Source organism: Bombina bombina, chromosome 1 (genome assembly GCF_027579735.1).
Source record: "Bombina bombina isolate aBomBom1 chromosome 1, aBomBom1.pri, whole genome shotgun sequence".
NCBI lineage: Eukaryota > Metazoa > Chordata > Amphibia > Anura > Bombinatoridae > Bombina > Bombina bombina.
Genome location: NC_069499.1, coordinates 328099674 through 328117112, shown reverse-complemented (window position 1 = coordinate 328117112; position 17439 = coordinate 328099674). Strand labels below are relative to the sequence as shown.

The following is a 17439-nucleotide window of genomic DNA, read 5'->3' as shown; positions in this document are numbered from 1 at the left end:
CCTCACACATGCATCTGCATGCCTTGCTCTCCAAAAACAACTGCGCAGTAATGGCGCGAAAATGAGGCTCAGTCTATAACTAGAAAGGCCCCCAGACTAAAAAAGGTGTCCAACACAGTGCCTGCCGTTTTTTAAACGTTCCCCAAGATTATAATGCCAATTATTAGCTAGAATCTGCATAATATGCCCCAATAAAGCAATCGTTTTAGCCCATAAAAATGTCTACCAGTTTTTAAGCCCTTTTTTAAGCCCTTTATTCTTTTATATTTGACTAAGAAAATGGCTTACCGGTCCCCATGAGGGGAAATGACAGCCTTCCAGCATTACATGGTCTTGTTAGAAATATGGCTAGTCATACCTTAAGCAGAAAAGTCTGCTAACTGTTTCCCCCAACTGAAGTTACTTCATCTCAACAGTCCTGTGTGGAAACAGCAATCGATTTTAGTTACTGTCTGCTAAAATCATCTTCCTCTTACAAACAGAAATCTTCATCCTTTTCTGTTTCAGAGTAAATAGTACATACCAGCACTATTTTAAAATAACAAACACTTGATAGAAGAATAAAACTACATTTAAACACCAAAAAACTCTTAACCATCTCCGTGGAGATGTTGCCTGTGCAACGGCAAAGAGAATGACTGGGGTGGGCGGAGCCTAGGAGGGATCATGTGACCAGCTTTGCTGGGACTCTTTGCCATTTCCTGTTGGGAAAGAGAATATCCCACAAGTAAGGATGACGCCGTGGACCGGACACACCAATGTTGGAGAAATAAGCAAACACTATAATGTTAAAGGAATAGTAAAGTAAAAATTAAACTTTGGCGATTTAAATACAGCATGAAATTTTAAACAACTTTTCAATTTACTTCTATTATCAATTTTGCTTTGTTCTCTTGCTATGCTTTGCTAAAGAGTGATATTAGGTGAGCTAAGAAGCGTGCACTTTTTTAGACATCTGGCAGCAACGTTTATTAACAGCAAACACTGCTGCCATAGAGTGCTAAAGGCACGTGCATACTCCTAGGCTCTAACTTTCTATAAACATTGTTGCAAACACTACTGCCAGATGACTAAAGAAACGTGCATGCTCTTAAACTCACCTAGGATTTCTCTTTAACAAAACATATCAAGAGGATTACGCAAATTGATAATATAAGTAAATTGGAATGCTGTTTAAAATTGCATGATCTATCCAATCCATTTAATTTTGACTTTACTGTCCCTTTAATTTAAAAAAGTATACATATGTTTTATATTAATTATAAGCTGGCCGTGACATCCTCATAAGCCAATTGGTCATACTATCTTAAAGGTACTTTAGATCAAGTAGGGGTAGTTAAAGGGCCATTATACACTCATTTTTTCTTTGCATAATGTTTTGTAGATGATCTATTTATAAAGCCCATAAAGTTTTGGTTTTTTTTTTAAAAATGTATAATTTTGCTTATTTTTAAATAACATTGCTCTGATTTTGAGACTCCTAACCAAGCCCCAAAGTTTTATTTGAATACCGTCAGCTACCTTCTCCAGCTTGCTCCTGTTTGTGTAAAGGGTCTTTTCATAAGCAAAAGGAGGGGGAGCGGGGGAGTGTCTTATTTCCCACTTGCAGTGGGCTTTCCAACTACCTTTTCAACAGAGCTAAACTGAAAGCTTCTAAGTACGTTTTTAAACCATTTTATACTGGATTTTTATATCAGTATCTGTGCATCTTATTCTTTATAGTAGTGTCTATTACATGCAGTTATATGAAAATGAGTGTATACTGTCCCTTTAAGGAGTATTAGATATTCAAACTTCTCAGTCTACAACTAGTTATATTTTAAGCACCTTATTTACTAGACAGACTAGTGATGACAAACCCTCAAAAACATGTAAACATTATGTATATCACTAATGTAGATGATCTTTATTATAGGGACAGTTTAGTCAAAATTAAACTTTTATGATTCAAATAGGGCATGCAATTTTAAACAACTCTTCAATTCACTATTAGGGGCAGATTTACCAATGTCTGGCGGACATATGCTGTAGCGTATCATGTCCGCCAGACATCGCTGAATGCTGAGAGCATATGCTGTCTGCATTTAGCATTGCACAAGCAGTTCTGGTGAGCTGCTTGTGCAATGCTGCTCCCTGCACATTTGCGGCCAGGGGTGTCAATCAACACGATAGTATAGGATCGGGCGGATTGATGTCTGCAGCCTCAGAACAGGCTTAAGTCTGCTGCTTCTTAAATGCTGTTTCCGGCAAGCCTAAAGGCTTGCGTGGTAACAGGGGGCCAATCGGGCACCTAAGCATCAAATGTGATTTGTTCTCTTGGTATTATTAGTTGAAAGCTAAACCTAGGTTGGCTCATATGCTTGAAGGCCGCCTTTTATCTGAATGCATTTTGACAGTTTTTTTACAACTATAGGGCGTTAGTTCATGTGTACCATATAGATAACATTGTGCTCACTCCTGTGGAGTTACCTAGGAGTCAGCAGTGATTGGCTAAAATGCAAGTCTGTCAAAATAACTGAAATAAGGGGGCAGTCTGCAAAAGACAGACAGATAATCACAGCGGTAAAAAGTGTATTAATATAACTGTGTTGGTTATGCAAAACTGGGAAATTGATAATAAAGGGATTATCTATCTTTTTAAACAATAAAAATTCTGGTGTAGACTGTCCCTTTAAACTTATCAGCGGCTTGTGCAATGTTAACTGCGTTCAGCATAATTGCTGACCGCTCACCACACAGCTGGGCGGACAAGGTTCATGACAGCAAACCTCGTCCGCCCACCTAAAGATAAATGAAGCCCTAAGTTTTTTTACAGCAACGCAATCATGCACTGCTACACTAACTGCAGTATCGGGCATCACTGCAACTGAGCATAAAATAATTTTAAGGTAAGATATAAAAAAAAAAATTTAGAGGCTCAGGCTTATATCAACCACTTTAGTGCCCTCATTTATACAAATGAATCATCATTAAAATCACATATAAAGAGGGGAAAATAAACCGTTTTCAAAGTACAGTAAAAACCTAAGTGACAGATAATGACAAAAAAGGAGAATGCCACCACAACTAAAAAATAAAACAACTCTTTATTCAAAAAATATTTAAAAAGTGAGTAAGGACAGCAGTATCCTGTACAAAATGGTTAGTAGGAGTAGAGCAAAAATGGGCTTACGCGTTTCAGCATAAAGCCGTAATCATAGCCTGGTATTTTGCTGAGACCATAACGTTTAAAAAGCACACTCTGTTAGCTAATTGGGTATCAATGTTACTCCTCCTTAACCCTTAATTAACCATGCCATATGTTGTGAAGTAGTGGATATACTAGTTAAATCCCATTTGCTAGCTATACAGATCTATTCTATTAAACCTCCTAATATGTATGATTTATACTTTAAGCATATATTTACAAAGAAAGCTAGACAAACTTAATAAAAATATATGGTATAGCTTGACAGACTAATATTAAAACAAAAGTTAAAGATCTATCATTGTATAATTCAGCAAAGTTATTATTGTGAAGGCTTTTAAATGGATACTGATTAGTGGGGTATTCGTTTGTGGAAATGTTTCATTCCCCATATCACACGGACACCCGATTTACTGTTTAAATATGCCATTAGCGAATATCCCATTAAGTTGAGATCTGCTGGTTAACAAATAAAGCCTCATCAGTTTCCAAAATGTCTATAATGGAGACTTATCCCTAAGAAGATATATATATATATATATATATATATATATGTCCTAACACAAAATATAGCTATATAAAAAAGCATAATCTGTTCAATGTTAGATGGATGGAAAAAACAAACAATTTTAGTTATGGATATTAAACCTCACTCAATCCCTGTGTGAATAGATAAAAAGATCCAGGCATTAAACGGACTAAGTTAAGGACCTTAATATATAAACTGGGATTCTCTATTCTAGTGCTCTATGAGCAAGAGAGTTATCCGGAAAGATGGTAAATCTAGCTCAATCCACTGGGTCGTATCTACTCCCAGTAATTAATCAGATTGTATCTTGAGTTCAGGCCCTCTGGATGTCTGGTTCTCAATCTGAACATCCAGAAGGCCTCCCTCTTAGCCAGTAACTTGTCCACATCTCCCCCTCTTTTAGGTGGTCTAACTTTCTCTATGGCACACCAACGCAATGAATTTATATCACCATTATGCTTGTGTTTAAAGTGTCAGACCAGAGGGGTGTTGGATTTGCCCCTATTTATTGTGGATAAGTGCTCACGAATTCTTGACTTGATGTCTCTAGAGGTAAGTCCTATGTATTGCACTCCACAAATGTTGCAATACAATAGGTAAATAACCTCTGTAGACATACAATTTAGACATGATAATATTTTGAATGTTTCTCCTGTAATGTGTGAGGTAAAGGACTTAGTCTTGGTCAGGTATTCACACGGTTTGCATTTATGATGGCCACATGGGTACATACCTAGGTTAGTTAACCATGATGACAGATAATGACACACACACAAATTATAAAGCAAATTATATGCTGAAAGATCTAGTCATTTTACATTACAATCCATACTTACAGTGATTTGGAAAAAAATATATAAATAAACTATGTATGAAATATTCCTTACTGATTAAAAAACATGTTAAAATTATAGATACAGTCACAAACAAATTATCCACAATGTTAAACTGTCTGGTGATGCTGCAAGTGCAGATCATGAACCTGCAAAGGTATTTAAAAAGAAATGGATTGATAAAGAAGTTTTTTAATTTTGATAAGACTGGAATGTATTGGAATTCAAAAGGAGGAAGCATAAGCACCAGGGTTTAAGACTGCAAAGGATAGACTGAATGTGATGCTGGGTGGAAATGCAAGTGGAGATTTAAAGTTATGGTAAATCCAAGCTTTTAACAAATGCTAGGATTTACCATTACGAAAAACATACTGAAGTTTAATTGATCATTTAGTAAAAAAAAGGGTGCTAAACTCAAGCTGTGCCGCGGTAGATCGCTAAAGTCAGTGCCACCAGTCACCCACTGCACAACACTGTTTACCAATGAGTTGACGTTTCCACCTCTAAACCAATAGCCATGCAAGCATTCCGAACACTGTCAGATGACACTCACGGCTATTGGTTTAGAGGTGGAAACTTAACCATTGAGAGAAGAGCGCTGAGCATTGGGAGGCCGGAGACTCTGAATTTTGCCACAGCATAGACAGGGTGAGTTTAGCACCCTTTTTTACTAAATGATCAATTAAACTACAGTTTCTTTTTAGTGATGGCAAATCCTAGCGTTTTTTTTTTTTTTAAACACTCAGATTTACGATCACTTTAAAGTGAATGTAAATTTTGATGCTAAAGTCCACGGTTTTTAAAAATTAAATTAAAAACAGGGGCACTTTAATTCATCAAAATTTACATTTCACTCGTTGTGAAAAAATACTTACCTTTTAAACTTGACAGCAGCTCCAGCTTCCTTCGGTTGTCGCAAAACATTTCTGATGTCAGAAATGATGGATAGGTCATCCTCCAATCTCGGCTTCCCCCCCGGGGGAATCAGTGTCTGATTCAACGCCGTGATTGGAGGAAGCCGGATTCCTCATTTTAGACCCAGGAAGAGGCTTTGCAACGGGTGGAGGAAGCTGGAGCTGCTGTGAAGATTAAAAGGTAAGTTTTTTTTCACAACATGAGTTAAATGTAAATTTTGATGAATTAAAGTGCCCCTGTTTTTAATAAAAATTTTAAAAACCAGGCAATATAGCATCAAAATTTGCATTCACTTTAAAGCTGAAGCCTGTTGTGATTTATCACTCTGCTAACCCCCGAGCTTTAAAAGCAACTTTAATGTCTAGTTTTGGAGTCTACTTTAGTTCAAGCAAGAGAGGTTGAGTGACAGGGCAGATATTTACTGATCTTCTTTGAAGATCAGTGAAGTTTTTCAAAATGTTTTTAAAAATTATTGCAAGAAGAAAAATTTGGCTTTGAAGATTCTTATTATTCTTGAAAATGCACCAAGTCATCAACAGTTTCTGAACTTTTACCACAAAAGTCTCTAATCCAGCTCCTTGACCAAGGTGCGATAGCAGCCTTCAAAGCATTTTATTTAATAAGAACATTCAAGATGCTAATTGCAGCTGCTGAGAGTGAAAATGCACAAACAGTTCTTGAATTCTGGAAGTGATTCAACATAAAGCTTACAATTGATATTATAGTGGAGGCTTCACTGGAATGATGTCACAAAAGACGGCTTGCATGGTGTGTGGCATAAACCTCTTCCTGATTTAATTAATCATGGTAAAGGGTTTGACCCTTTAGGTGAGCTTGCATGGATTTGGCAAAGGAAGTAGGATGTTGAGGAGCTACTGCTTCTCATTTATCTTCAGCTTTAATTGTGACTGAGAAACAGCTGCAGTAGAAAGAAGATAATAATTATAATGCAGAACGCAGAACTTTGTGGCATAAGGCAGGGGTCGACAAATCTGTTTAAAATTCAGGAGCCAGTAAGAATATTTAGAAGCCAGACAGTGGTATTTGTAGATAGATACATGGGGACTAACCCAAATAGATGGAGAATAACCTTAAAAGTTAGGTGCCAGGGGGAAAATTCTAGGAGCCAGTAGCTCCCTGGTTCCTGGATTTGTCGAGCCCTGGCATAAGGACATAAGAAACTTCTTTATGGAAGATGGCAGAACAACAACAATTGGATGTCTTTTTCAACCATGCAAAGCCTCCAACTGCTTCTCTAACTTCAACATCTGCTATTGTTGATGATGATGATGATGTAATACAGCCATGAATCTACTAAATGTTGTGTGTTGTTAAATGTTCGAAGTTTTGAAAAAAACTGTTTAAAAAAAAAAAAGTTACAAATCCAGTATTAAGTGCAGCACTAAGTAATACAGTACAGGCTGCACTGTACAATACAGTGACGTAGTTTAAGCTTATGTTTCTTTCCAAAAAAAAAAATCTTTGATTTGATTATAATTAAAATGTCAAGAAAATAAAAATCTTTTCTCAAACTTTTTTTCAATAGTGAATGTAATACTGTATGTAGCTACAAAACTTTGAAGGGACACTGAACCCAAAATTTTTCTTTCGTCATTCAGATGGAGCATGTAATTTTAAGCAACTTTCTAATTTACTCCTATTATCAAATTTTCTTCATTCTCTTGGTATCTTTATTTGAAATGCAAGAATGTAAGTTTAGATGCCGTCCCATTTTTGGTGAATAACCTGGGTTATTCGTGCTAATTGGTGGATACATTCATCCACCAATAAAAAAAAGTGCTGTCCAGAGTACTAAACCAAAAAAGGAAGCTTAGATGCCTTCTTTTTCAAATAAAGATAGCAAGTAAATTGATAAAAGGAGTAAATTAAAAAGTTGCTTAAAATTGAATGCTCTATCTGAATCCCAAAAGAAAAAAAATTTGGGTTCAGTGTCCCTTTAACCGTTACTTACACACACAACACACTTCCATTACATGTTTCTTAGGTAAATTCCTATCATTTTCCCCTACCCTTTGCTTCTCATAGACCATATTATTTGTACTGCGCAATTTTGTATAACGCAATATATTACAGGAAAGTGTTATAGCAGAAATCGCTGCACTAATATACAGTAGCCTTTTATAATCAATGGTTAATCCAAAAATGTTATTTTGTGATTCAGACAGATACATACAATTTAAAAAGAAAAAGTTTTCAATATGCTTCAATTATTAAATTTGCTTTGCTCAAATAGTATTCTTTGTTGAAGAGATACCTAGGTAGGTGTCTGGAGCACTACGTGACAGGAAATAATAATGCTGCTCTCTAGTGCTCTTGCATATGCATAACATTCCATTGCTACCATATAGTGCTCCAGACATGCACGTTCCTGAGTGTGTCACTGCTTTTTAACATAAGATACAAAAAGACCAAAGAAAATTTGATCATAGAAAGTTATATTAAATTGAATGCTCTTTCTGGATCATGAATGAAAAATTGGAAGTTTCGTGTCCCTTTCAGATAATTATGTTGTTTGTATCGTTTGATAATTATCAGACTGTTAACAGCTACATTTCAATGGATCATTTTTACTGATTATGGGCCACACTTTTATCATTATTAGTTTGGTAAAAAAAAAATGTCCATACATGAGCCACTCCTGTTTGGCAGATCACAATCCAAATTAGGAAGCAACGTCAAACAGATGAGAACGTTACAAGTCCAATTCAAGCTAAGAAAGTAATACTAAAGCACGTTTACACCAATTACAACCGGCGAACTCAATAACTCAACACAACTGTCCACTATACTGGTAATGCTCATGTTTAAAGGGGCAATATACTCCAATGTTCATATTAACTGCATGTAGTAGACACTACTATAAAGAATAAGATGCACAGATACTGATATAAAGAATAAGATGCACAGATACTGATATAAAAATCCAGTATAAAACCTTTTAAAAACTTACTTAGAAGCTCCCTATTTAGCACTGTTGATGAGGTTAGGTTGGAACACTTACTGGCCTGAGAAAGCAAGAAGAGCAGACACACCCCCTCCACCCTCCTCTGCATATGAAAAGACCTATTAAACAAGCAAAAGTCTGTAGACATCAGTATACATCTAAAACTTTGGGGCTTCGTTAGGAGTCTGAAAATCAGCACAATGTTATTTAAAATAAGAAAACCTTTACATTTTTTACAAACTATTTTTCTTATATAATCTGAGCAGACATCATTGATATAGAAATTGCCTCACAAATTACTAATCTATTTTTTACATCCAGGATTTGTTTAAATTTTGGTAGAAAGCCGTTTTCACTTTTACTGGTATGTATGGGTGTACATACAGTATATCTACACATATTGCATATTTATTTAGTAAATGTAACCCTTGGTTGCCAGTAACACAGTTATTTAACCTCTTGATTGTAAGCAACAAACAAAAACTTTATTCGTTAGAGCATGACATTTTTAGACTATAAACCTTTCACTACTTTGTTTTTAACTCAAGGAAAGGGGTTAAACGCACAGTAAAAGTATTGCTCGGTACTGACCTGCTGGTCCCAAGCAGAAACAGCCGCTGATCCAATCAGCAGCGCTGGTTCCACACATGAGCCACGTGACTAGCACCGCTGATTAGATTATCAGCTGTGGTTTCCGCTGGGGACCAGCATTGCTTTGTTGGTCCCGAGCAGTATTTCTATTTTGTGTTAACCCCTTTGCGGGCGATTTAAATACATAGTAGTGCAGGGTTGATAATTTTAAAATTACATGATCTAACAAAAAAGAGCATGCATTTCTTTTTATTATTATGGGTCCCTTTAAGGAAGTTTCACCATGGGCCAAGACCCATTTGTTTAGATACCCTGGTGTCTGGCATTTGTCGAGCAAAGAATCTTGGTGCAACAATGACTAGTAAGCAATGAAGTTAAGCACTGGGAAATGTAGGTACAAAATCAATACCTGTCTCTGCAAAAACAGCATCATAACCTTCTTGGCTTGCTCAAAAGGTGACTCTTCTCCATTGACAGAATGACTCATTGCCAAGCCCACATCCATGCACAGCACCACCGCACTCTAGCAAAGAGATTAAAGAAGCGTTACAAAATTGATTACAAGTGGTAAACTGCATTGTTTCACTTATAACAATCTCACTTTAAATAGTGAAAATATATATTTTTTATAATTCATTTTGGGGTTGTTTTCCAAATATTTAATGGTTTTCATTTTTTTTCTAAATTACTCTATAATGGAAATTATTTTAAAGAGACACTAAAATGTATAATATTTGAAAGGTATTATAGGGGGTATTAAACTCAAAGGGATATTTTAATGCAGAAATAAAAACGTGTTATTCAATTAAGTTTTATTTAGCAAATTTCTCCCTCTAAACGCTTACCTTTTGAAAGAGGGTTAACCCCTAGACACCATTAGAATATTCCATGCCGTCCTAACAGCACTGGGCTTTAACGCTGTGAGGACAGTATGGAATGTCCTACCTTTTTGGAGTCCTGCAGCCTCCAGATTTTAGGCAATGGCCGGGGGGGGGGCATGCTTAGCATCATAGGCAGTCCACCATGATCTGATCCCAGCCTTGAAATCACATGATCGCATTAGAGATTGCATGACTTCATTTTTCAAGCAAGTCTTAACATTTTAACTTCGCTATCTAAAGATAATCTCATCAAACCAAAGAGCTAATAAGCCTTGTTACTACTGCAATGTCCTTAAAACAGTTTTAGAAAGGCAAATTTAAATTGAGAGCAGTTTATCTAGCTTTGCAAGGTTCTGAAAGCAAAGGAGACACACATACATTGCAATTTAACCCCTTAACGACCGAGGACGTGCAGGGTACGTCCTCAAAAATAGGCAGTTAACGCCTGAGGACATACCCTGCACGTCCTCGGTGTGGAAAGCAGCTGGAAGCGATCCTGCTCGCTTCAAGCTGCTTTCCGGTTATTGCAGTGATGCCTCGATATGAAGGCATCCGATGCAGAAAGAGCCACTCTGTGGCCCTCTCTGCACCGGACATCCATGGCTTACTTCGTTGGTGGGTGGGAGCCTGTGTGGGAGGCGGGTGGCGGCTATCGATGGCCCTGGTGATGTGGAGGGGGGCGGGATCGTGGGCGCGCACGGACGCGCGCACGTGCACGGGAGGGCGCGCACGGGGAGGGAGTGGGTGGGAACCGCTACACTACAGAAAAATATGTATTTAAATCAGTAAAAAAGGGCAATAAAAAGTAAAAAAAAAAAAAAAAACACATCAGTCAGGTGGTGGGGGAAGCTACACTACAGAAAGAAAAAAAAAACAGGAAAAAAAAAACATAATTTATGTAAGAACTTACCTGATAAATTCATTTCTTTCATATTAGCAAGAGTCCATGAGCTAGTGACGTATGGGATATACATTCCTACCAGGAGGGGCAAAGTTTCCCAAACCTCAAAATGCCTATAAATACACCCCTCACCACACCCACAATTCAGTTTAACGAATAGCCAAGAAGTGGGGTGATAAAAAAGTGCGAAAGCATATAAAATAAGGAATTGGAATAATTGTGCTTTATACAAAATCATAACCACCACAAAAAAAGGGCGGGCCTCATGGACTCTTGCTAATATGAAAGAAATGAATTTATCAGGTAAGTTCTTACATAAATTATGTTTTCTTTCATGTAATTAGCAAGAGTCCATGAGCTAGTGACGTATGGGATAATGACTACCCAAGATGTGGATCTTTCCACACAAGAGTCACTAGAGAGGGAGGGACAAAATAAAGACAGCCAATTCCTGCTGAAAATAATCCACACCCAAAATAAAGTTTAATGAAAAACATAAGCAGAAGATTCAAACTGAAACCGCTGCCTGAAGTACTTTTCTACCAAAAACTGCTTCAGAAGAAGAAAATACATCAAAATGGTAGAATTTAGTAAAAGTATGCAAAGAGGACCAAGTTGCTGCTTTGCAAATCTGATCAACCGAAGCTTCATTCCTAAACGCCCAGGAAGTAGAAACTGACCTAGTAGAATGAGCTGTAATTTTCTGAGGCGGAGTTTTACCCGACTCAACATAGGCAAGATGAATTAAAGATTTCAACCAAGATGCCAAAGAAATGGCAGAAGCTTTCTGGCCTTTTCTAGAACCGGAAAAGATAACAAATAGACTAGAAGTCTTTCGGAAAGATTTAGTAGCTTCAACATAATATTTCAAAGCTCTAACAACATCCAAAGAATACAACGATTTCTCCTTAGAATTCTTAGGATTAGGACATAATGAAGGAACCACAATTTCTCTACTAATGATGTTGGAATTCACAACTTTAGGTAAAAATTCAAAAGAAGTTCGCAACACCGCCTTATCCTGATGAAAAATCAGAAAAGGAGACTCACAAGAAAGAGCAGATAATTCAGAAACTCTTCTGGCATGAGAGATGGCCAAAAGGAACAAAACTTTCCAAGAAAGTAATTTAATGTCCAATGAATGCATAGGTTCAAATGGAGGAGCTTGAAGAGCCCCCAGAACCAAATTCAAACTCCAAGGAGGAGAAATTGACTTAATGACAGGCTTTATACGAACCAAAGCTTGTACAAAACAATGAATATCAGGAAGAATAGCAATCTTTCTGTGAAAAAGAACAGAAAGAGCAGAGATTTGTCCTTTCAAGGAACTTGCAGACAAACCCTTATCTAAACCATCCTGAAGAAACTGTAATATTCTCGGTATTCTAAAAGAATGCCAAGAAAAATGATGAGAAAGACACCAAGAAATATAAGTCTTCCAGACTCTATAATATATCTCTCTAGATACAGATTTACGAGCCTGTAACATAGTATTAATCACAGAGTCAGAGAAACCTCTGTGACCAAGAATCAAGCGTTCAATCTCCATACCTTTAAATTTAAGGATTTCAGATCCTGATGGAAAAAAGGACCTTGCGACAGAAGGTCTGGTCTTAACGGAAGAGTCCACGGTTGGCAAGAGGCCATCCGGACAAGATCCGCATACCAAAACCTGTGAGGCCATGCCGGAGCTACCAGCAGAACAAACGAGCATTCCTTCAGAATCTTGGAGATTACTCTTGGAAGAAGAACTAGAGGCGGAAAGATATAGGCAGGATGATACTTCCAAGGAAGTGATAATGCATCCACTGCCTCCGCCTGAGGATCCCGGGATCTGGACAGATACCTGGGAAGTTTCTTGTTTAGATGAGACGCCATCAGATCTATTTCTGGAAGTTCCCACATTTGAACAATCTGAAGAAATACCTCTGGGTGAAGAGACCATTCGCCCGGATGCAACGTTTGGCGACTGAGATAATCCGCTTCCCAATTGTCTATACCTGGGATATGAACCGCAGAGATTAGACAGGAGCTGGATTCCGCCCAAACCAAAATTCGAGATACTTCTTTCATAGCCAGAGGACTGTGAGTCCCTCCTTGATGATTGATGTATGCCACAGTTGTGACATTGTCTGTCTGAAAACAAATGAACGATTCTCTCTTCAGAAGAGGCCAAAACTGAAGAGCTCTGAAAATTGCACGGAGTTCTAAAATATTGATCGGTAATCTCACCTCCTGAGATTCCCAAACTCCTTGTGCCGTCAGAGATCCCCACACAGCTCCCCAACCTGTGAGACTTGCATCTGTTGAAATTACAGTCTAGGTCGGAAGCACAAAAGAAGCCCCCTGAATTAAACGATGGTGATCTGTCCACCACGTTAGAGAGTGTCGAACAATCGGTTTTAAAGATATTAATTGAGATATCTTTGTGTAATCCTTGCACCATTGATTCAGCATACAGAGCTGAAGAGGTCGCATGTGAAAACGAGCAAAGGGGATCGCGTCCGATGCAGCAGTCATAAGACCTAGAATTTCCATGCATAAGGCTACCGAAGGGAATGATTGTGACTGAAGGTTTCGACAAGCTGCAATCAATTTTAGACGTCTCTTGTCTGTTAAAGACAGAGTCATGGACACTGAATCTATCTGGAAACCCAGAAAGGTTACCTTTGTCTGAGGAATCAAAGAACTTTTTGGTAAATTGATCCTCCAACTATGATCTTGAAGAAACAACACAAGTCGATTCGTATGAGATTCTGCTAAATGAAAAGACTGAGCAAGTACCAAGATATCGTCCAAATAAGGAAATACCACAATACCCTGTTCTCTGATTACAGACAGAAGGGCACCGAGAACCTTTGTAAAAATTCTTGGAGCTGTAGCTAGGCCAAACGGCAGAGCCACAAACTGGTAATGCTTGTCCAGAAAAGAGAATCTCAGGAACTGATAATGATCTGGATGAATCGGAATATGCAGATATGCATCCTGTAAATCTATTGTGGACATATAATTCCCTTGCTGAACAAAAGGCAAGATAGTCCTTACAGTTACCATCTTGAACGTTGGTATCCTTATATAACGATTCAATATTTTTAGATCCAGAACTGGTCTGAAGGAATTCTCCTTCTTTGGTACAATGAAGAGATTTGAATAAAACCCCATCCCCTGTTCCGGAACTGGAACTGGCATAATTACTCCAGTCAACTCTAGATCTGAAACACAATTCAGAAATGCTTGAGCTTTTACTGGGACACGGGAAAGAAAAAATCTCTTTGCAGGAGGTCTCATCTGGAAACCAATTCTGTACCCTTCTGAAACAATGTTGTGAATACAAAGATTGTGAACAGAATTGATCCAAATTTCCTTGAAAAAACGTAACCTGCCCCCTACCAGCTGAGCTGGAATGAGGGCCGCACCTTCATGTGGACTTAGAAGCAGGCTTTGCCTTTCTAGCTGGCTTGGATTTATTCCAGACTGGAGATGGTTTCCAAACTGAAACTGCTCCTAAGGATGAAGGATCAGGCTTTTGTTCTTTGTTGAAACGAAAGGAACGAAAACGATTATTAGCCCTGTTTTTACCTTTAGATTTTTTATCCTGTGGTAAAAAAGTTCCCTTTCCCACCAGTAACAGTTGAAATAATAGAATCCAACTGAGAACCAAATAATTTGTTACCCTGGAAAGAAATAGAAAGTAGAGTTGATTTAGAAGCCATATCAGCATTCCAAGTTTTAAGCCATAAAGCTCTTCTAGCTAAAATAGCTAGAGACATAAACCTGACATCAACTCTGATAATATCAAAAATGGCATCACAGATAAAATTATTAGCATGCTGAAGAAGAATAATAATATCATGAGAATCATGATGTGTTACTTGTTGCGCTAAAGTTTCCAACCAAAAAGTTGAAGCTGCAGCAACATCAGCCAAAGATATAGCAGGTCTAAGAAGATTACCTGAACACAGATAAGCTTTTCTTAGAAAGGATTCAATTTTCCTATCTAAAGGATCCTTAAACGAAGTACCATCTGACGTAGGAATAGTAGTACGTTTAGCAAGGGTAGAAATAGCCCCATCAACTTTAGGGATTTTGTCCCAAAATTCTAATCTGTCAGACGGCACAGGATATAATTGCTTGAAACGTTTAGAAGGAGTAAATGAATTACCCAATTTATCCCATTCTTTGGAAATTACTGCAGAAATAGCATTAGGAACAGGAAAAACTTCTGGAATAACCACAGGAGCTTTAAATACCTTATCCAAACGTTTAGAATTAGTATCAAGAGGACCAGAATCCTCTATTTCTAAAGCAATTAGTACTTCTTTAAGTAAAGAACGAATAAATGCCATTTTAAATAAATATGAAGATTTATCAGCATCAACCTCTGAGACAGAAACCTCTGAACCAGAAGAGTCATCAGAATCAGAATGATGATGTTCATTTAAAAATTCATCTGTAGGGAGAGAAGTTTTAAAAGATTTTTTATGTTTACTAGAAGGAGAAATAACAGACATAGCCTTCTTTATGGATTCAGAAACAAAATCTCTTATGTTATCAGGAACATTCTGCACCTTAGATGTTGAGGGAACTGCAACAGGCAATGGTACATTACTAAAGGAAATATTATCTGCTTTAACAAGTTTGTCATGACAATCAATACAAACAACAGCCGGAGGAATAGCTACCAAAAGTTTACAGCAGATACACTTAGCTTTGGTAGATCCAGCACTAGACAGCGATTTTCCTGTAGTATCTTCTGACTCAGATGCAACGTGAGACATCTTGCAATATGTAAGAGAAAAAACAACATATAAAGCAAAATTGATCAAATTCCTTAAATGACAGTTTCAGGAATGGGAAAGAATGCCCAAGAACAAGCTTCTAGCAACCAGAAGCAATAAAAAATGAGACTTAAATAATGTGGAGATAAAAGCGACGCCCATATGTTTTAGCGCCAAATCAGACGCCCACATTATTTGGCGCCTAAATGCTTTTGGCGCCAAAATGACGCCACATCCGGAACGCCGACATCTTTGGCGCAAAATAACGTAAAAAAAATGACGCAACTTCCGGCGACACGTATGACGCCGGAAACGGAAAAGAATTTTTGCGCCAAAAAAGTCCGCGCCAAGAATGACGCAATAAAATGAAGCATTTTCAGCCCCCGCGAGCCTAACAGCCCACAGGGAAAAAAGAGTCAAATTTTTGAAGGTAAGAAAAAAATGATTAATTCAAATGCATTATCCCAAATATGAAACTGACTGTCTGAAAAATAAGGAAAGTTGAACATTCTGAGTCAAGGCAAATAAATGTTTGAATACATATATTTAGAACTTTATAAACAAAGTGCCCAACCATAGCTTAGAGTGTCACAGAAAATAAGATTTACTTACCCCAGGACACTCATCTACATGTTTGTAGAAAGCCAAACCAGTTCTGAAACGAGAATCAGCAGAGGTAATGGTATATATAAGAGTATATCGTCGATCTGAAAAGGGAGGTAAGAGATGAATCTCTACGACCGATAACAGAGAACCTATGAAATAGACCCCGTAGAAGGAGATCACTGCATTCAAATAGGCAATACTCTCCTCACATCCCTCTGACATTCACTGCACGCTGAGAGGAAAACCGGGCTCCAACTTGCTGCGGAGCGCATATCAACGTAGAATCTAGCACAAACTTACTTCACCACCTCCATCGGAGGCAAAGTTTGTAAAAACTGAATTGTGGGTGTGGTGAGGGGTGTATTTATAGGCATTTTGAGGTTTGGGAAACTTTGCCCCTCCTGGTAGGAATGTATATCCCATACGTCACTAGCTCATGGACTCTTGCTAATTACATGAAAGAAAACCACATTTTTTTTGCAAACTGGGTACTGGCAGACAGCTACCAGTACCCAAGATGGCCCACAATAAGGCAGAGGGGGAGGGTTAGAGAGCTGTTTTGGGGGGATCCTACACAGCAGCATATATAAATATGCTAAAAAAAAAAAAAATTCTTTTTTAAAAAAACCTTTTATTTTAGTACTGGCAGACTTTCTGCCAGTACTTAAGATGGTGGGGACAATTGTGGGGTGGGGGAGGGAATTGAGCCATTTGGGAGGGATCAGGGGGTGGGATGTGTCAGGTGGGAGGCTGATCTCTACACTAAAGCTAAAATTAACCCTGCAAGCTTCCTACAAACTACCTAATTAACCCCTTCACCGCTAGCCATAATACACTTGTGGTGCGCAGTGGCATTTAGCAGCCTTCTAATTACCAAAAAGCAACGCCAAAGTCATATATGTCTGCTATTTCTGAACAAAGGGGATCCCAGAGAAGCATTTACAACCATTTGTGCCATAATTGCACAAGCTGTTTGTAAATAATTTCAGTGAGAAACCTAAAATTGTGAAAAATTTTAAGTTTTTTTTAATTTAATGGCATTTGGCGGTGAAATGGTGGCATGTAATATACCAAAATGGGCCTAGATCAATACTTGGGGTTGTCTACTACACTACACTAAAGCTAAAATTAACCCTAGAAGCTCCCTATATGCTCCCTAATTAACCCCTTCACTGCTGGGCATAATACACGTGTGGTGCGCAGTGGCATTTAGCAGCCTTCTAATTACCAAAAAGCAACGCCAAAGCCATATA

The 17439-nt window shown here is 37.9% G+C and overlaps 1 protein-coding gene across 1 annotated transcript in view; it reads right to left on the bottom strand.

The window, feature by feature from the left end:
* Positions 1–17439, bottom strand: part of XRCC5 (X-ray repair cross complementing 5) — a 484719-nt gene that overhangs the window by 389188 nt on the left and 78092 nt on the right. The window contains exon 3 of the mRNA XM_053698104.1: positions 9430–9543. Coding sequence (XP_053554079.1) covers positions 9430–9543 — 114 coding nt within the window. The remainder of the gene's footprint in view (positions 1–9429; positions 9544–17439) is intronic.